The sequence below is a fragment of the Rhamphochromis longiceps genome, linkage group LG11 (assembly GCF_057381845.1).
Source record: "Rhamphochromis longiceps isolate RC_006_pf linkage group LG11, R_longiceps_female_GT1.1, whole genome shotgun sequence".
NCBI classification, from domain to species: Eukaryota; Metazoa; Chordata; class Actinopteri; order Cichliformes; family Cichlidae; genus Rhamphochromis; species Rhamphochromis longiceps.
Window position 1 is genome coordinate 25657511 of NC_140567.1, and position 21554 is coordinate 25679064.

Genomic DNA, 21554 nt, shown 5'->3' on the forward strand with positions numbered 1-21554 from the left:
TTTGAAAGGGTCTAAAAGACATCACTCACTGATAGGTAAAATAGACATTTTATAAATAATAGATTCAAAGCAACTCTCACAGGTGTATACATGCAGATTCACAGGAGATACAGAAACGATGCTCCTTGATGTTCTACTTTCCTTTGGTACACCCAAGACAGCTAAAAAAATGATGATAATAATGTGAGAGGGAATAATGGTGGTTTTGTTTTCCAGATTGAGATACTTGGCTGTCGGGTGAAAAGAAGAGGGGGGGGAAAAAGAAGAAAAACATCTTGTTGTGCTAACATCAGTCCTTTGATCACATGTGCAGTTCACTGATACATCAATCTGTCTTTGTAGTGTACCATCCAAACCTTTGGGAAACATCGATTTTCAGCAGGAACGGTTCCTCGCTTCCATTCATGTCCTGAATATTTGAAGTACCTGTGCAGCGTCCGGCAGAAAAAAAGGTTCGCCGAGAAAAGGTGAACGTCGGCCAGATAATTAAGAGAACAAATCATGAGGAAAAACTGAAACAAAAACAGGCTCCTCTGCATAGTGCAGAGGGATATAGCCACACTATTTGCATTTCGGGCGCTCAAAGCGGGGAATAAACAGCAGTTTTTGGAGCGTGACATGTTAAACACATTGACTGCTGGCTACAGCCGTGCCAAACAGCTTTGTGAAATGCCCCGTTCAGTGTGTGGAGGTGCTCAGAATGGCTTTTTAACCATCTACAAGCCTGTTAATCTGAGCCAAATTTGAGTGTCATGTTATGTAAAAAGAAGACTCTGCCGGGATTGCCATTAATACTAAACAGCTTCACATGTGGGGCTGGATCGGTGAGAACGGTTGTGGAAGCACAGGTAGGGCATTTTGGGGATAATGGGATGCTTCATGGTTGTTTAAACTGCTTGTTTGTGAATTAGTCGTGGCGAGTCGAAGCTTAGCAGAGCTCGGGGCCAAATAAAGGCTGGAAAATGGAGAACATGTCACAGTGACGCAGATCCACATTAACAGAAATTTACACCAAGCCAGAAGGAAGGAAGGACGGACGGACGGAGGAAAGGAGGGAGATGAGTTCAGATGTTCCTTTTTTTTGTTTTTTGTTTTTTTAGACCTCAGGGAAGCAGGAGTGTTTTGTGATGGCTGGATACCTGGGATCCCTGAATTCATTTCACAGTTTAGAGAAAATAAAAACGGTGCTGCGGGCGCACCCTCCGGTCTTGTTGATGCTCCTCCTCAGGCCCCGTAGAAATGTTTACCATATGGAAAAACAGTCACCTCAGAGGTTCACAACAGGGATCCTGACACAGCAAGAGACACAGAGGAGAAGAGTGAGAGGGATAGAAGGAAAGGAAGAAGCTGGGGAGGCCCGGCGATGGAAGGAAAAGGCAGAAGAAGAGAGGAGAAGTGGAACACAAAAGCCTGAAGCTGGAAAAGTTGTGTACATGCAAAAGGAACGCTGCGTCGCAGGGGGACGGAGAGGGTGGCGGGGGACGGAGAGGGTGGCGGGGGGGGGAGGAAGAAACGGAAGAGCAGCGAGGAAGGAGGAGAGGAAGGTGGAGGTGAAGCTGATGGGAGGGGAGGAAGTGAGAGGGGGAGCACTGGAGTGTAGCTCTATAATTATCCTGATTGAGATTAACTTTAAATACTCTCGAATATAAGCATCATTTCATGGATGGTGGTTGGGCGCCTTTTTTGATAGGCCCAGGATGACTCATCCGGTGAGGGAGTTTAAAACACTGATACATCTTAGAGCAGCGCCAACACTTCAGGCCTGAATACTCCACAGAGAATAGCGCCACCGTCCAATTACACTCCAGGTACGTCCTTACAGTGCATGCGAAAAGGTAATACGGGTGCTTCACACACAGACACGGAAGAAAACTTCAATCCAGGGGTTGCATGGAGACTCGCACACGCACATGCGGCTTAGAGACTGACACAAACACGCACGCACGCGCACACACTCGGGCCGTGTAGAGCTGGTGAGGCGACTCATTACCTCTCCCTGTCGGTGAAGGAGGAGGAGGTGCTGTGCAGCGTCTGCCGGCTGTCCTCCGAAGCAAGGGAGCGAGGGAGAGCGAGGGAGAGGGGGGGTGCTACGCCACGGGAAAGCGGGGGCGGATGCTGGGAACAGCTGCGATCGTAACTGGGAGAGAAAGGATAGTCAGATAGATAGATGGAGGAAGAGGAGGGGAGTAGGGGGACAAGATTTGCAAAGGATGAAGAGTTAAAGAGGCAAGCAGTCGGCATGGAGTGGGACACAAGTGCGAGGACGAAGAGAGATAAGACAAACGAGAAGAGAAACGGGGCATAAACAGATGCAATAAAGTTAGTTTGAGTTTGAGACAGATATTACAGTAAGAGAGGGCGAGACGGATACGAGGAAACGACAGAGAGATTGAAATGAAGAGAGGCGCGGAGAGGAACGATAAGGAGAGCGATCAGAATGAAAGACACAGAGGGAGAAACAAAGTCAGAGAACATCAGGAACAGCCGATCCATTTAGCATCAGCGAACACATTATCCTGCCACTGTGAGAGAGAATTAGTGCACTCATCGGACTCATTAAAACACTGTCGGAGAGGGGAGAGGGGGGGGGGGGGGGGGAGGGAGACAGAGCGAGAAATGGGGAAGGAGACTTCACTGTGAGATGTGGGGAGGGAGTCAGAAGGTTGGAGGTGGGAAGGATGCAACAAGGCGAAGAAACGGACGGAGCGGTGGCGCGTGACTGAGGTGTTGTGCCATTACTCCTGTAAGGAGAGGGGAGTTCTGGTGAAGACGCAGTTGAGAGGCGCAGGTTCGGGCTCTTTGGAACACTTAGACGCACAACAAAGCTGTTCTCACCGCCATAAAAGCCCTCGTGCACCCTCATCGTCCCTCAGTAACACCTGTTCTTTCCTGGCTGACTCCTCTCACTGTACGCGCACACACAAACACACACCGTCACACACTTGATGACATTAGCCACACTGACGATTTTAGGGCTGGGAAAATCACTGAGCACATATGCCGCTCTTCTATAATCATAATGAACTGGACTGTGGCCAATTTCCACTATAGGCTATCATTTCGGTCCATCTGTACCCCCTTCCCGTTCCTTCCGCGGCACTTTCTCCCTCTAACACATGGTGTTATTTACACATTTATGACACTGAAGTACGAGCCAGTCTATAGAGAGGAGCTGCTGCCATGTCTCCAGACTGACTCCCTGCAGTTCTCGCTATTCTAATACCACTTGGGATTCACTAAGCAGTGTAGGGTTTTTTTGTTTTTTTGCCAGCGCCAGGTGAAGTAAGTTATCGAAACAAGAGCGAAGGCCAGTCTCAGGAACAGAGAGAAAGGGGGGCTTATCATGTATCAGCTCACGGCAAGCTGGAGGATTATCTGTGGATCTGCAGCCGGACTGGCGGTGCTGGGAGAGATAGGAGACTGGTGGGGGAGATAAGAGAAGTACCGGCTGTGCAGAGACAGGCAGCTTTAGAGCAAGGCACTGACGATAACTGGAACAAAGCGAGGAACCTAAAAGAAGTGTGTGTGTGGGGGGGGGGGGAGAGAACAGGTATTCAACGAAAGGAAGAGAAAAAAAATCCAGTGGGAGCCGAAGGGGAAGGAGAAACGAGGAGGGGAGGGGTAGATGGGGTATGAGGGGTAGATAATGTACGAGTGTGGGAGCAAAATTGAGATTAAGAGAGAGCGTGAAAAGGGGATATGGGGGAGAACAAATCATACCGATGCAGGCAATGAAAAAAAAGTGATACAACAGAAATTCAGGTAAGATGTGCAGATGAGATTACAGTAAGGAAGAGGAGGAGGAGTGCGAGAAGGGGGGGAGGGAGTGTGAGAGTGGGAAGAGAGGGGTCCCAGCGGTCAAATAAATGAGCCGTTATTGGTTTGATCAGCAAGGCGAAGAAGTGCTTCACTACATCGCGGAGAGATAATGGCCATGTGTGTACGGATCACCTCCTACCTGCCTCCCCGGCCTGAAAACATAACACATGCGCACACACACCGCCCACTCTGCGTCTATACGCTCGGGGACGCCACGTGAACACCCAAAACTATAAGACAAGAGATCACTGGTTATAGTTAATGCTTAATCACTGCAACTTTAATGGCTCTAAATGATACATCTGTGCCAATCGTGACTTTTGGGAACACAAGTGCTGTTAATAAAGTCATTAGTGAGCAATTACTCAGCTCTCATTTAGGCCCGTAACATAATCGGCGACAGGCGCACAGACAAGACGGGCAGGCCAGCGTGTGCGGGCAAACACATCTGCAGCCATTAAAGTCTCCTCTTCAAGAAAAACCCCACTCATCTAAACCCCATGCATCTGTCCCATTACACACATGTGTGGGGGAAAATGGTGTCTCTTGCTTACTCACTTTATTTAAAAAAACAACAACAAAAGTCTAAATACTACTACATAAAAAAGCAAATTCAGCACTCTCCTAAACTGTCTATAAAACATGAGGCATCTGGGTTTTTATGATGGATTTGACTTATAGGTCTCAAAATTAAAGACAATTAGGTGGTTATTAAAGCTTGTTTATGCCAATGAAAAACACCCATATGTCAAAATTTTGACTTACTCAAAAGTTTGAGTTAAAAATCCAAAGTTAAGTCAAAATGAACTCTGCCTGGCAAAAAAAGAGAAAGAAAGAAAAGGGGAAAAAACTCAGTGATGGAAACAAGTTCCATAGATGGTGCCATAAACCTGCATTTTTAATTTATTTCCAGCAGAGGGAGACTCATCTGGGTCCAAGAGGAAGCCTGGCTGTACAGGAGTCTAAGATAAAGTGGTAATGATGCTCACCTCAGAGCTGAAAAATGAAACCAGTCCATAAACTGCAGTTCCTCTAGTGGCCACTTGAGGCTGGCTACAAAAGTGAGTCAGTCGCCACTGACTTCTATGTTTAAATGGCCAACATACACCATTAAAAGGAATATTTGCAGCCTAGTATTAAATACAGTTTTGGCATCTATGGATTATTTAACCTTTATAACAACTGTACAGCAATGACATGTTTTATAAGTCAATTGTTTTGATGTTTTTAAGGCTTAAAAGCTGTGGCAACACAGGTAGCTTCAGTCAATAGCTGCCTTTAAGCTTGAGTCACACAAGCCTAGATACCAGTGTGTTAGCACAGGCCCTGAAAGAAAAAATGTGTATTATGCAGTAGCTGGAGGTTGCTAGCAGTCGCTAGCATAAAACTGGTTGAAATAGAGATACACAGTGCTACACCAAAAACTTCTTGTAGTTGCTTTGGTTGTTAGCAAGTTACTGTGGTACCCTCAGTCTGCACGGAAAACAGCAGGTTGCCTGTAAATGATGCAAACCAGAAATAATGATATTCTGCCTTTAGAGAAGAAGTTGTTTAAATGTGTTGGGTGGAGCAGTAAGGCATAACTTTTACAATGAAGGCGAATGTTTTCTGTTTGTGAACTCCATCACATTTTTTCGCAATTACTGCTCAGAGAGTAAATGTAGAGACCGCAGACAAGCGGGCGTTATTCATGTCAACTGTGGGTGACTGTGGTAACATGCTAGCAGGCAAAGTAATCACAAGGAAGTTTCTGGTGGAGCACCGTCAGGAACTTCCAGCGACGGTGCAAGTCTGTGCTTCAGTTTTAATGAGTGAAATTCACAGCAGTATTTTAATCAGTCTGTTAATTAAGACTAATTAGCAGATGTCTGTGTCTTTGTGTTGCTCACATACAGTTTATGGATGCTACTTGCTCAGCTTGCTAACCCGAGTTCGTTAGCCTTAGCCAATTACTCCGTCCACTTGCCCAAATACAGGCTCCACAAACCAACATGGTCAGCAGCCAAAATGCTAAATTTGAAGCTTCCACCAAACAATGGGTGACATCATGGCTTCATAGGTATGTCCACTTCCTATGTAAAGTCTATCCTAACGAGTTTGTTTTTGGTCTTATTAATTTAAGAGAAGATTATGAATTTTACTTAGCAAATCATGCTGCCATTCGGAGTAAAATAATCAATAAAGCAGGCTGTGATTCAGCCCATGGCTAGCATGTGATTAACATAGTGTTACCTATTAGCACGCATACTTGCTTACTGGTTAAAAAAAACAAGAGAGCGACATCCGAAAACACTCATCTCAAGGACTCAGCACAAGTGAAGACTTTGTGAACCCACCGGTGACATCACAGTTTATGGCCTTGTTTTCTTTTACATATGCTTTACTCTGTTAACACTTATGACCTGTCCTGACAAGTTTCTGAGTCAGGTATAACCTACAGTGAAGATTAAGCCAAGATTACGATTTTGCCTTTCTGCACCCTCTCCTCACTGTCTTTGGATAACAACCAGGTCATCAAATCGAGATTAGTCCACTTACAATTATTAAAATATTAATGAAGTGCAATTATCTAGTAATTAATGAGATAAAAGTCTGAAGACAGAAAACAATTTTTTTTTCTGTAGCAGAATATTTTGTTTTTAATCATCTCATTATGCCTCAGGTTTTTCTTTCAATTCCTTGGTGGGGTTACAAATCCCCATGTTGGGACTGTTCTAATCAAACATTCAGCTGGCCTCAACACATCCCTGCTTTAATGGAAAGAACCATGATTTTAAAATAAAGAACAAAAACAAGATGATAATTAGCAGCTCATACACCTCTCTCAACATTAAAGTGTCCAAGATGCTGCTACATTCATATGCTTCCACTGAAGTGTGCAATTTCAGTTTTTGGAAAATACCCAGTTTCTATTTCTTACCATTGTAAAAAAAAAAAAGGCCCTGAGGTATTTTAACCAGAAGAATCCAGTAACACCACCCTGCTGCGTGTCAGGCTTACACAAGGAAAGTCGCCTCATCCTTACTCAGCAATGCCCACCTCATATTTATGTGGTCATGGACACAAACACACACACAACACGGTGGAGGAGAGAATTTTGGTTCCTACCAGAGTTTGGCTGTAATGATGACTGCTGTCAGGATGAGCAGCGAGGAGATGGTCACGGTGACATAGAACTGTGGGTCCACTGTAACACACACATTTACACACACACTCACGAAGTTATTCATCTCAGATTGTTTAGCTGTAGCCAGAACAAAAGAAGAAAACAGTGTAGCCAGCTGAAACATCAAATTGGACGTGCAAGACTCTAGCCTCCAACTATCACACCCAGCCGATGACGTCTCCTCTGTGTTTTGCAGTTATGACAGCGGCTAATTCTTCCCTGTGAGTGATGAGAACTTTATTAGGCAATCCCCGCCGCAGACACAGCCGGGTGCACACAGCTGGGTGTCAGCCTTCACCCTCATGACAGCTAATTCCCTAGAGGACTCCTGGCATGTGAGTGTGTTCGCTCACTGCAACTCATGGACACCTTTATTTAGAAATCCTTCATCTCTTGATGCCCACCTTCCTCAGGCTCTGTCTCCTCTGCCTCAGTCCCACCATCCTCCACTCCCTTCTTGGGCTCCAGTGGTGGCTGCATGCTTTCGTCAGGGTAAAGCCAGTTCTCAGGCGTGGCGGTGCTGGCCTCTTGCTGGTTCCCATGCAGGTACAGGTGATCGGTTTCCTGGCTGGAGAGGAAGTGGTAGGTCTCGTCCTCCAGCTGCTGCGTGGGACCCCAGACCACCGCCCACAGAGGGGTGGGCGTGACTTGGGCGGTGACGGACAGCTGGACCGACAAGGCGTCCACCTGCTCCTCGGCCTCTCTGTCGTCACGGTTACAGGTGGAGGGCTGTGTCACCAAAGCAACCAGGAGGAGAGAGATGAGGCCAGTCAGTCGTGCGACAGGAGAGATGGAGCTGGAAGGAAAGGTGAAGGAGAAAGGATGAGAGAGGGTGGAGTGACAGGACAGTTATCTGAGAAAATGCATTGTCCGCGGCCGCCCTGCACGACCTCAACAGCTTAGACATTGATTCTCAAGCCGGCCATCACTCAGAATGACATTTTATGCATCTGCGTCCCACACATCTCTCCACCTCAGAAACTATCCATCTTACCATCTCTCCATCGCTTCACTCTGTTCACTGAGACTCCTCTTCTCCGATCATCTCTCTCTGTAAGATAAAACAGAGGGGCAAGAGAGGAATAAAAGCCAGAAAGGGGGGAGGGTCCTGCTTTTTGTCGCCTCCTTTCTTCTTCTTCTTCTTGTGTTTTGCCACATAAAATCCATGTAAACACAGACAGCAGCAAGAGTGCTGGCGAAAAGCCAACTCTGTCACATTTTGAAAGAAGCACACACGCGGACTCCCCGGGGCATCACAATCTAAAGCTCAACTGTCCGCCACATGTTCACACACATCTGCATGGTAAAAAAAAAAAACATCCAGAAGTACACACCGGTCGTCTGCTCTGCCCTGTCACACACATCCACAGCGCACACACACCTGAGCACGGCACATTAATCATCATTAGAGTCGTCATGCATGGAGCGAGTACTCTATAAGTCACTTTGAGCAGAGAGAGATAACTTCCTATCAACAACTACTGCATAAATGCCACAGAAATGTCACTCAGAGACACACGAACACACGCGCTCCGACACATATCAGTTATCATGCCTACCTCTGGCTGTGGAGAGAGGGAATGAGAGAGGGAGACAGAGAGAAAGGGGGAGATACAGGGAGAGAGAGAGAGTGAGGGAGGGAGGGGAAAAAAAAGCATCGGTTGCCTTAGCGACTGAGACATGCAGAGTCTGGTGGAGTAAGAGAGGGGAGAGAGAGCGACGTGGGGAGGGCAAGAGACTGTAGGAAAGAGATTTAAATGCTAATTATGTGTTTTTTTAAAAATGGGTTCAATTAAACGGACACAGAGGAAAAAGAAATGAATTTGACGAGCCAAACAGAAATGATACCGAGGACGACATTAATAAGCTCATTTTGGAGGCGGAGGTTAAAAAAAAAAGAAGAAACCTCTCCAATTGTGTTTACAAAGACAGCAAGGACACCCCAGAGAGAAAAAAAGAGACAGAAATACAGACAGTAAAGAGGAAGAGGCGCGAGAGAAAGGAATGACGGGAATAAAATTTAATTTACATTCATTTACGCTGGCAGAGGAGGCTAAAGAACTGGTGTTTCCAGAGGAGACGGGGTCAGACGGAAATACAAAAAGAGCAAAAAAGAGATGCAAATTTGTTGGTGAGAGTCACAGTGTGACAGCTTTATTGTATGTGAAAATAATATTTACACAGAAAACAATCTGCTTATCGCGCTCACACGCACACTCGCTCACTTTCTCCTTCCAACACTGATACTCGGTCTGTCACACTTCACACCCCTGCACCCTCCCTCGCTGTCACTTCGCTCCCACCCTCTCATTTCCTCTTCATGGCTGCAGGCCGTGGTGTTCTCGGCACGAGAAAGCGGCGCTCACTGGAGAGCGCAGCGGAGCCACGAGCCGGACCCTGCGTCCTCCTCCGCGGCGGCGGACCGGCTGTCTTTTCCTTCATCGCCGCCTTCGTCGTTATCCTCGTAATCTAAATTAGACGAGGGGGGTCATAACGATTTTTCACGACAAGCATCACCTAAAATTAACACGACCGTATTCATTTCGGCAATTCCACGGTTGCTCATTAAACGTGTGAGGCAGCAAATGAAGATGTGAATGTGTGTGAAATTGCAGCGTGTGTGTGTGTACCATCAGTCTCCTCATCATCTTCAGTGTCTCCCTCTGACTCCAGTAAACAGGAATCCATTAGACTGTCTATCCTTGCCGTGACATCACCCCTGTAACATTTACACCCGCAATTAAATAAAGCAGGCGCTTTGAACTCGTTATAGTTCACAGAAGAGCCCGATTTCATCTCAAGTGGACCAAACAGTAAAACTACTGCATAGCAACCTATAGATCACACTCTGGCAACACTCGCATTTAGAAAACAGATGAAAAACAGCCTGAGATGTCTGAGGAAAAAGGTGCTGCTGTAGAAATACGTCTCAATTTTGCATGTTCACTCAATCTATTCTCATTAGATGTGCATTATAATTTACACAGCTGATCTACAAAGGCACAAAACACTTCATATGTGGAGTAAATCACAACTGAACAACCACAGTATGTTCTGATTAATGAGTCCTCAAACTCGGTGTGTCGTGGAAATACTTTCAACTTTTCACAGATTTTTACTCCCGGTACAGTCAAGCTGGTACCACTGCACCGAGATTTCGTGAAAAAATTGGAAGTATTCATGACTTTTCTTTGCAAACCCGTCCAGTGGACCAGATTGAGCCCTGTGGCAGGCTGGTTCTAGCCCCTTATATTCGCCTTAGATTTAACACCCCCTGAACCAAAAGCATGATATCAAGATAAATGTGTGTGTCAAAATCAATTAAACCCATTAGCACATTAAATCCAATTATAGCTTTAGAATTAAAAGTGCAGCTGACCTCAGAACAAACAATGAATATTCAAATAAGGAAGATAATTGAGCAGCTTGGATCTATAATCTTTTTAAGCCAGTGGTGTTGACAAGTATCGCTCCCACCTTTGCCTCCCGGAACTCGGGAGCTGCTCCCAAACGATGAGGTCTTGACCTCCGGTGACCCATCGGTGGTCTCCGCTCCCAGTGGTCCATGCTGCAAAGCAGATGATTCTGGGAGCGTCAGGCCAGGTCAGAGAGGCCAGGTACCGACACTGAGGCAGAGAGAACACTAGAGAGAGGAGAGAGACATGATGGGACCGGAAGTCAACGGAGGAACATAAAGTGTGTAAAACTGCGTTTTTACATTCTCGGTAAATTAAAATTGGTTTGCTCGTTTTCCAGCAATACAGCACTGGTCCCCAGTCTAGAACCAGTTCCGCATATTTCGCCTCCCCTAAAAAATAGCTGGCAGAAACACACCATCACCAATCTGCTGGCCTCAAAGCTGGAATTGCTGCAGGATGCAGCCCCCAGACTCTGTCCACAATGATCTCCTTCCCACGGTAATTATCCCAGCTTCTGTTAGCAACACTGCATAATTATTGGTTTTCAAAGGTGCCAAAAAATGGTCTGGTTCTCTGAAGATACCAAAGCAGTGCGGGCTTTGCAACAGCACCTGCAATGGTAAAAAAAGAGAGATGTGGGACTCACAATTTAGCCTGCTCTCTCCATTCGCCAGATCGTAGCAGGATCCAATTAGGAGGCCTCCCGTCTGGTGAATACAATCTGTTACTCCGGTGATACTGCTGTGATTGGTCAGTCTGGTCATCGTTCCTGTGATAATTGGACAGATGTTAGGTGGAAGGATTATGCAGATTTCACTAAATCTGCCTTCCTTTTTGGATCTTCCTCTCTGACACACACACAGCCTACCGGTCCTCCAGTGCAGGATTTTGAGCCAGGCTCGACCATAAGCCAGGAACACTCTGTCTCCCCGCGGGCTGAGGGTTAGACGCCCGCACGCCTCCCCTCCGCAGCCTGTCACCTGGCTGTTCCAGTGGTGCAGCAGCCTCAGGGGGTCTCTATCCGAACCCCGGTTCTCCCACACAGACAACCCTCCCTCAGCCGAGCCGCTGAACACCAGTGGACCCTGAGACTGCGGAGGGCACAAGAGACACAGTTGTCATGGTGATTTAAGTCTTTACCTGTGTGTGTGTCTGTGTACACGTGTCTTAGAGTGAGTGTATGCATGTTAGTGCAAATGCAAGAGAAGTGTGTGAACAGTTTTAAAATGTCTCTGTGCTTCTGCTGCTGGTTATAAATGGATTTTGCGTTTTGCATGATAAACAACACAGAGGATGACAATGATGTGCTACGCTTTAATGCTTCAGGCATATTATGATGATTGCAAATTGAAAAAAAAAATGTGCATATCCAGCTCTGGGTTTCAATATTCATAAAAAAGCCTTTTTTCGCTCAAAATATATACAGTATGTTCTAAAATTGGACGAGCTCCACAGCTTACATCTTAACAAATATCTTTGATTTCCATTTGAAAGCAATAAACAAGGAAAGCTTGCGTGAGGATGATGTGAAGAAATATAGCCGTTTGATTTCCGGGGAAGAGGCTTTTTCACAAATTACTAATCAAGAGTTTGAAAAACTACGTTAGACAGCCACAGAAGGGAAACAAAAAAACTCTTCAAGTTAAAAATAGGCTGAAAATGAAAACAGCTTGAGCATCCTCCGTGTGAAGAGAGCGTGATGGTCAGCAGGTGAGTGACCCACCCACCTGGATGGAGGTGACGGCTTCCTGGTGAGCATTGACTGACTGGCAGTTTTGGAAAGTGTCCCAGCTCCAGGCTTGAACTTTCCCCCCGTCTGCGGGGTGACAGAGTGTGAGGTTAATACGCGCTGACAGGCGACTGGCAGTCATTATTGTGGGTTACGGTTGACCCACCTGAGCCTGGCTGCCTAAACTGTGTGCCTCCATCACTGTGATTCAGCTCGATAACTCTGAGCTGCTCTCCCTAACTCACTGGCAGATGATGCCACATTGTCAGACTCTGCATGCATATTAGTCCCATAAACAACAACAACAACAAAAAACGGGCACATACATGCACAAAAATAGGTATGTCACCAACACATACTGTCCTCAGGAAAACACACCTGATCCAGTGATGATGTAGCCATCCTCCTCCGGCACAAAGCAGAGCGCGGTCACAGCGTTGAATGTGTAGATAGACTTAACACACTGCCCTGAAGGAAACAGTAAAAATCGAATTTAACTGACAGGGCGCAGGCCATCAGTCACACAGGCAAACATTGATTACGATGCACACATTTCCCACACACAACCCTCAGGCTCCATCTACCTATATATGTATGTCACTCTATGTCGCTGTGTGTGTGTGTGTGTGTGTGTTTGTGTGGTTAAGCCTACCAATACTCAGGGCCCAGATCTTCACATAGCAGTCCACTGAGCCACTCAAGATAAACCTCTCTTTGTCGGACAAAGACAGGGACCAGGCTGTCGAGGGGGTACGCGCAGACCAAACAAAGAGCAGAATGGGGACAGAGGAGGGGAGACGGAAAGAGAAAAGAGATTACGCTGGCAAAAAGCTGTAAATAAGTGATGATGCGCAAAATAAAAAAGAGGAGACCGCAAGACAAAGACTGAAAATGACTAAAAAGGAACCATGTAATTAGTAAGAGAGACTATGGTTCGACTGAGCTGCGTCATCAGTTCACTTCTAGACTTGGTATTTTAAGTTGGGGAAGCAGGTGGGGAGGGGATGTAGGAGGAGAGCCGGAGATGTGTTGGAGTGCAAATGATGGAAGGCTGCCTGCTTCAGACAGACAGTGAACTCTCTAAAGTGTCCACTGTGGTTACCTCTCTCTGGGCTGATCTGATGAACTGCTCCTATAATTACCAAACCGCAGGACAGAGGCATTACTCAGCTCTGCTCGGCCCACATGTTAGGATGTGTGTGTGCGTGTGTGTTTCCTCACCCAGCCTCTTGCAATACTCAGGGGGAGGTGCTGCCAGACAGGTGACCCCGCCGGTGTGACCTCCTAAGTTCTTGTGCTCTGTTGCAGTGGGAACGTGCCACACCTTCACTGTCGTATCTCGACTTAAGAGTGAGAATGACGGACGGGAAGAAAAAGGGAGGGCCCAGGAGGAAAGAAAGAGAGAGGGGGGAGAAAACAAGCAAAGTTAAAAGGCGTTCCACATAAACCGCAAGAGATTTGCGCCGAGTGATCAGGCGGAGGAAGAAAACCAAATATATGTCAGACAGCGAGGGAGAGAGCAAGAGCCTATTAAGTGATAAATTAGGTGAAATGTTCACTTTGCATATCCATTATGCAAATCGAGTCTTCTTTTCCTGCTTTACCTCCCAGAAACCACCAGGTTGTCAACAGCAACCACGCAGGTGACTATGTCACTGTGACCCTGCAACAGCCTCAAGCGAAACTTCGCCTTCTCCCACGACGCTTTGAGGGATGTAAATTCAGCTTCTGTAAAAGAAATGATTTGTGCAATTAGCAGTGTTGACTCATCAGCACCCTGGCTCGTTAATCTACACACTTCTTCAATATGGATTAGTCTGCCACTGCAAAGCGTGGGGCTAAATTAGCTCCAAGGATGCAAAACGTGGGCCCTGTCTTCAGGGAAGCATATGCAGCCAGTTGGTTTTAAAACTGGCAGCCTCGTGAGCTTGTTAGGACTCCTTCGGGGCAAAGAAGAATAATCTGATTTTAGATGTTAATCACAAATTAGGGCACCGCTTTGTGCTTTTAACTGCCAGTGACAAATCGTAACGGCAATCTCTCCAGCCACTTTTCTTAATTATCCCACCTTCCTGCCGTAGTAGCCGCTCCTCGTCAGAGCCTGCGCAGTCGCCTGACACGTCCCGACAGTTATCTGACACCTTGGCCGCCGCTGTCCTTTCCCGCTCTCTGCCCATCTCCGCCTTCCTCTGCCTGGCAGCCGGGGCTGGCGCTGCTTGAGCTCTGGACTCCTCTTCTCCCTTAAGGATCTTGGAGGCTGGAGGCGTCTGTGATGGAAGGGCCTCAGGGACATCCTCCCTGTGCCTGTGCAGAAAGCAGGTGCTGAATATATAATCGAGATGCAAACTGCACACAGTCACAGCTTGGTGACAGTGAGGATACCTGCGGAGGATCTCCAAGTGTCATACAAACTAAAATAATACTCCTGTAAGAGTAGTAGTCTGTAGTCTGCCTGCCAGGAGAAAATCAGCGTACTTCATTCAGTTTTATGTTAATGTCCACACACATGCGGATTTCCCTCCTTAGGGGCTCCAATAAGGACAACGACATCCCTGAATGATGTTTACACATGACGAGCAGGAGAAAGTTCCAAATTTCCTAAAGCATGACAGTATTTGACCTGCAATGTGTTTGGATAGACATACAAAACAGATCAAAGGCTTCAAAGTGAATGTTGTTGCTTTTGAAGAATTATGTTTCTCTTCATCTGCCCCCCCACCCGTGGCTGGTACCTCTCCCTCACTTCCTTACACTTGTCTTTTCATCTTCTCCTTTTTTCCGTCTCCCACAATCCCAAGAGTTTGCTGCGGGCCAGAAAGCTGCAGCTGAAGCTCAGCCAATCTGGAACGAAGCTCCGCCTTCCTGGAGATCTGAGAAGGGAAGAGGCACGAGATTGGTTGTAAACCAAGCTGCTAAATCCACAAGTTGTTTATATGCACAACCAACATACCCGGCCTGTCTCGATTTATTAGACTGCAGCCCGCAACATACAGCATACTCCTGTTAGATTGTGAGCTTTGAAATATGCATGAATGAGTGAATCAAGCGTGTCAATTTTAGATTAGGTGGCTGGTTCCTCGGTTAAAGGAGCACTCCCCTAGTTTTTATTTCTCAATTTATTTGTCAGCATTTTACTCTGCCTGTGAAAATCAGTGTTTGTATCTTTCGTGGCTCTCGGCGGAGCTTCGAAATTATCGTGGTTTTTACCAGCAGGAGATTGCGGAATACAGATTTTTAAAACACGGGTTCAGGCATTTGAAAATCTCCAAGGCGCAGTGCATCTAACACGCTTTTGCATTGTGGGAAATGTATTCTTAAAACAGAACAATAAAGTGTTGCTGTGTAATCGTAATATTTGATCATCAGCTGTGGAAGAGCCACTTTAATCTAGGTAAGACTAGTTAAGACTGCCGTCTACTTTTCTAATTAAAAAAGGAACCAGCAAATAGATCTGTCAGATCAATTATTTAAAGAAAAGGCACAACGTTTCACTCTAAAACAGGGGTATCAAACATGCAGCCTCTGCAGGCCACAACTGGACCACCTATTGGCATGCACATATATATAAATACCTAGAATGGACAGGAGGGCAGGCTAGAGGTAGCAGAGCTGAAGATTTTCATTAGGAGTGGATTAGATCAGAATGACAGCTCAAATAAGTATCAAGGCAGAGATGGTTTGGAGTTGTGCAGGGGAGGGATAGTGGAGATACTGGACAAAGGATGCTGAACGTGGAGCTGTGTGTAGTGAAGGAGGACATGCAGAGGGCTGATGTGAGAAGAGGATACTAAGGATAGGTGGGAGGAAGATGATCGACTGTGGCAACTCCTAAAGGGAACAGCCAAAAGAAGAAGAAGAAGAAGATTGTATTTTGTTGGATAAAAATTGTTTTGAAAGAGGTTAATGATTCAGACCTCTAAGATCATGACATGAGCCATTCTTCTCATTTTTACAGGCTTCTTATAAACAAAGACATTCCCTGTGGCAAGTAGGTTTTGGAATGAAGATCCATGATCACAAAGTTACAGGTTTCTTTGTAATAACAGAACGTGGAAAAACTGCACTTATTTTTCTAAAACATCTCAGGTTGCACTTCATCTGTTTTGTGAATGGGAGGCTTGTTAAATGCATTCAGAAAGTCGATCTTCACATTGTATAAGAAAAAAGGAGAATTTAAAAGTCTGCTATTATTACATGATTACTATGAAGTGTTTTCACCGGTAGGACCCACCTGAGATCAAACTCGGTTCCTAGTGGCCTATGAACTTAAATGAGTTTGACACCGCTGCTCTAAAATGTAGCGAAGTAGAGAAATAAATGGTAATGCTGAAGGAAAGCACATCAAAATTAAGTTTCTTCTCCCACACGGCAAAGTAACACTTCATTTTTCACCTTTATTGGATTATTGTGATCTGCTCTTTATGAAAGAATCCCACTACGTTGGATACTCTAAACCATTGTGCCTTACCTTTTATTACTAGCTGTGAAAACTGCACATAACACTGTTCTCTAAAGTGATAAGAAGCCAGCTGTATATGTCCAAAGACTAAAGCAGGCTGTTATAAATGAATCTCTCCTTGGCCTGGTTCCTTCCTCTGATTGGTTTAAATACACATGTGTTTAAACCACGAATGTTTGCTTGCAGAGTCGAAATAAAGTCAGACGCACCTGCTCCTCTTCCTGGTTTCTCCTATGGAACAAGCTGAGATGTTTGAACTGGTTAGTATGGGGATTTTAAAGCTATTTTTTAAAAGACTGCAGAGGCAGCAGGTGCATTTACTCCTAAATTTGCACTATAATTGATTTGAAATTGTACCCGTTTTGATCTTTTCCTGCACATAAAGTCGATATCATCTTCCCTGTATTGGTTTTTTAATCTAAACTTTCATCACATTAAGTAAAGGACACAATAAAGCCACTTTCAGCTGCTTCCTTATCCACGAGGGGTCACCACAGCAGGTGGCTTTGCAGATGTTTTTTTTATGCTGGCTGCTTTTGCTGACGTAACCCCCAGGGGATTGGTTTCTCCTCCTGGGATCAAACTGAGGATCTTTCACTTGTTAGGCGAGTGTGTAAACCACTACATTGTGAAGCAAAGGATGCAATACTAAAAACTCTGAATATAACTGCATTTTAACAACACTGCAAGGAAAATGTTGCTACTCTTTTATGTTTTTCAGTCGCTTCATCACATTGCAATAGAGAGACGATCTGTTTTTATAAATAAGAACTGATTTAATTTGCACAATATGTTTGTTATTGTCACCGTTTCATATTACCTTTATGTTTTGATTCGTTTTTTTATGACGTAAAGTGTAAATGCTCCCGACTGACTTCCTCATAATCAGCTGATTTTTTAGACTTTATCATTTGGGTTTGCTCAATGATACCGTCAAATATGTCAGTGGTTGTTCCTGCTGCATTTCGTTGCCTCAATCCCTGTTAATCTTGTGTCATTTTTCTTTTTGCATAAGATGGCGTGTCCCTTTCACTCACTTTATGAAACTTTAGAGGGAAGCAAGGTCATTATGCTAACAGTGAAACTAAAAAAAGAACTAAACTGATACAAGCTAAATCACTCTTTGAAACAAAATTGAATTAAAAACAAAATGTCAAAAAACTCCGGCGGGAAGCATCCAGTTGCTGTGATACTTGTAGTGTCCTAATCTGCTGGCTCATCTCAGATCATCCTCTGTGATCCAGGTCCTACTTCATTTTCAGAATAGATATATTCAGGATCCTCTTTGTGATATGTTTCCAAACTGAGGGTTTTACTGCATATACATAATTCTGGCAACACAATATTATAACCAGTATTTTACATAAGTGGGGCTCATTTATTTTAGTTTAACATCCATTTCTGTTTCTTAAATGGACAGGTATGCATAAACTTCTATTATGTAAGGTAACAAAAACTTTTTACCCTAACTACAGCTGGAAATATGCATAGTTACACCATAAAGGTCAGGTTTAAGCCAAGAAATTATACAGAATCTGATTATACAGAACATGTCAGTACCAATGTTGCTTCTTCATTTCACAGCCAAACGCTGCATTCGTAAGTGCTGAAATGTGACTGTATTAGAAAATGCCTTTGGCACAGAGGGAATCACGGCGAGATGATGGAGATGAACCTGGTATCTAAACGCAGGTAAATATTACAGCTTTCACGTGCTTTGACTGGCCATCTATCTCAAATGTTGATATGACCCTTGAAGGTTTACCCAGCATGCAATGTTTGACGTTTTCTCCAGTGAATGATGAGATACAGTGGGGCAAAAAAGTATTTAGTCAGCCACCGATTGTGCAAGTTCCCCCACTTAAAATGATGACAGAGGTCAGTAATTTGCACCAGAGGTACACTTCAACTGTGAGAGACAGAATGTGAAAAAAAAATCCATGAATCCACATGGTAGGATTTGTAAAGAATTTATTCGTAAATCAGGGTGGAAAATAAGTATTTGGTCACCTCAAACAAGGAAAGTCTCTGGCTCTCACAGACCTGTAACGTCTTCTGTAAGAAGCTTTTCTGTCCCCCACTCGTTACCTGTATGAATGGCACCTGTTTGAACTCATCATCTGTATAAAAGACACCTGTCCACAGCCTCAAACAGTCAGACTCCAAACTCCGCCATGGCCAAGACCAAAGAGCTTTCGAAGGACACCAGGAAAAGTATTGTAGACCTGCACCAGACTGGGAAGAGTGAATCTACAATAGGCAAGCAGCTTGGTGTGAAAAAATCAACTGTGGGAGCAATCATCAGAAAATGGAAGACATACAAGACCACTGATAATCTCCCTCGATCTGGGGCTCCACGCAAGATCTCATCCCGTGGGGTCAAAATGATCATGAGAACGGTGAGCAAAGATCCCAGAACCACACGGGGGGACCTGGTGAATGACCTGCAGAGAGCTGGGACCAAAGTAACAAAGGTCACCATCAGTAACACACTACAACGGCAGGGAATCAAATCCCGCAGTGCCAGACGTGTTCCGCTGCTGAAGCCAGTGCATGTCCAGGCCCGTCTGAAGTTTGCCAGAGAGCACATGGATGATACAGCAGAGGATTGGGAGAATGTCATGTGGTCAGATGAAACCAAAGTAGAACTTTTTGGTATAAACTCAACTCGTCGTGTTTGGAGGAAGAAGAATACTGAGTTGCATCCCAAGAACACCATACCTACTGTGAAGCATGGGGGTGGAAACATCATGCTATGGGGCTGTTTTTCTGCCAAGGGGACAGGACGACTGATCCGTGTTAAGGACAGAATGAATGGGGCCATGTGTCGTGAGATTTTGAGCCAGAACCTCCTTCCATCAGTGAGAACTTTGAAGATGAAACGAGGCTGGGTCTTCCAACATGACAATGATCCAAAACACACCGCCCGGGCAACAAAGGAGTGGCTCCGTAAGAAGCATTTGAAAGTCCTGGAGTGGCCTAGCCAGTCTCCAGACCTCAACCCCATAGAAAATCTGTGGCGGGAGTTGAAAGTCCGTGTTGCTCGGCGACAGCCCCAAAACATCACTGCTCTCGAGAAGATCTGCATGGAGGAATGGGCCAAAATACCAGCTACTGTGTGTGCAAACCTGGTAAAGACCTATAGTAAACGTTTGACCTCTGTTATTGCCAACAAAGGTTATGTTACAAAGTATTGAGTTGTATTTTTGTTATTGACCAAATACTTATTTTCCACCCTGATTTACAAATAAATTCTTTACAAATCCTACCATGTGGATTCATGGATTTTTTTTTTCACATTCTGTCTCTCACAGTTGAAGTGTACCTCTGGTGCAAATTACTGACCTCTGTCATCATTTTAGGTGGGGGAACTTGCACAATCGGTGGCTGACTAAATACTTTTTTGCCCCACTGTAACAAATCAAACATGAAGGATGCCATTGCTTGTTTGTGTTACTCCATGTCACAGAGATTAAACTGGTGTCATGCAATTGAAACTATGATGTACAAAGTTTGTCTTTAGACTTTGACACCTGCAGTTTTATATATGTTATTATATATACAGTTATAGATAGAGAGAGAAAAAAAGCTCCAAATTTCAGCCCACCTGAGGCCCTGCAACTCATAAAATGCTTATATAGTAAGAAGATAACAACTTTCATGGATTCATTAAATAGACTAAAGTTACTGCACAAATCAAATGAGCTGGCTCTGAGGGGTCAGGTGGGAAGCACTGGTTGTTTTTCATTGAATGAAGGTTCTCAAACTGACGGAACCAGCTAAACTTAAGGTTTAAAGCTCCGTCCAGATCCTTTACACGTGCTTTTAAACGTGCCTTCATCTAAGAATATATAATTAAAAGAAAAACGATCCTATTTCAGATGATGTGCAGGCTATTTTCGACAACTATGAATGCAGGTGTGTCTTGAAATTGAAATTTTGGCTTGCATTGTTTATGCACAAAATGTTTGGGAAAAACGCTGCCAAATGCCTTTCAGCTGGAAATGTGTGTCACGCCATGCATGCATGCATTTACAGTCCTGCTGCCAGAACCAGGGGCAGCTCAGTACACGGAAATCACTGCTGTGGGGCTCGGCCACTCTCTTATTGCATTCACATTCTGGTCTTTAACACGCAGAAGCTCTCCTGAAGTTTCTGATTATTATATTTTCCAGATGCATTCGGCTCAACCTGTGATCTTCTGCTGTTCCTGGGGCGAAAACTGTCAAATTATTCATTGCACGGTTATTATTAATGCATGTTAATCATGGCTTTACGATGCCAACACTGTTAGTTTTAAGAAGCCTTACTTCACACCTTTTTGCAGCTGACTTGTACTGTGTGGCAAACCTCTAATGCTTACATTGACTGTGTGGTCTATTGAATAGACAGCTTTGTTGTAGTGACTGTCACCAGGTCAATATCTATCTGATGTTTTTAATTTAGGCTAAATGTGTGTCTGTGCTGCTCTTGCAGGTATAACCTCGTGCTTCACCTGAGGGAAATTTATTCAGGATTTACACACAGGCTACACGGAGATGTAATGAAGAGGGAAAGGCGAATGAAGTGTTTCTGTACCTTGAATCTTTCCTCTGGGGTGAGATTGATTTTTATTTCCAGATTTTCAATCTGTCTCAACTTCTTCTGCAGCTTCCTCACCTCCCCCATTGGCGTTGTCTAACCCGGTTAGCTACACTTTAAAACTGGCTTTCAAGTTGGAAGAGAGCGTCAAACAAACAGCATTTCCTTTAAATAAAGAGTCTGAAGCGGTTTAAATAAATAAAGATGCATCGAGAGGCTTAGCAGGGCGGCTCAGAGACGTGTCGCCGGATGTTGACGATGTGTTAGAGGTGTATTACTGTCCTTACAGCGCCATCATGTGGTCCGTTCAGAAAGAGGTGCTAAATCCCGTTAATAAATAATAAAAGTACACCATGTCCTTACTTAAAAACACTGTAATGC

The 21554-nt window shown here is 44.8% G+C and overlaps 2 protein-coding genes across 2 annotated transcripts; both read right to left on the bottom strand.

The window, feature by feature from the left end:
* Positions 1-298: 298 nt before the first annotated feature.
* On the bottom strand, positions 299-8963 carry pianp (PILR alpha associated neural protein). Its single transcript, XM_085423306.1, has 5 exons — positions 7980-8963; positions 7390-7781; positions 6928-7006; positions 1991-2137; positions 299-1289 (listed from the first exon to the last, which is right to left on the bottom strand). The coding sequence occupies exons 1-5, from the start codon at positions 7988-7990 to the stop codon at positions 1268-1270; spliced, it is 651 nt and encodes a 216-aa protein (XP_085279432.1). The 5' UTR covers positions 7991-8963; the 3' UTR covers positions 299-1267.
* A 146-nt stretch (positions 8964-9109) lies between these two features.
* LOC146659321 (telomerase protein component 1) lies at positions 9110-21437 on the bottom strand. Its single transcript, XM_085423301.1, has 13 exons — positions 21171-21437; positions 14885-15003; positions 14202-14437; positions 13738-13861; positions 13355-13476; positions 12786-12872; positions 12512-12601; positions 12132-12220; positions 11273-11495; positions 11051-11173; positions 10463-10628; positions 9616-9704; positions 9110-9454 (listed from the first exon to the last, which is right to left on the bottom strand). The coding sequence occupies exons 1-13, from the start codon at positions 21258-21260 to the stop codon at positions 9348-9350; spliced, it is 1665 nt and encodes a 554-aa protein (XP_085279427.1). The 5' UTR covers positions 21261-21437; the 3' UTR covers positions 9110-9347.
* Between the last annotated feature and the right edge of the window lie 117 nt (positions 21438-21554).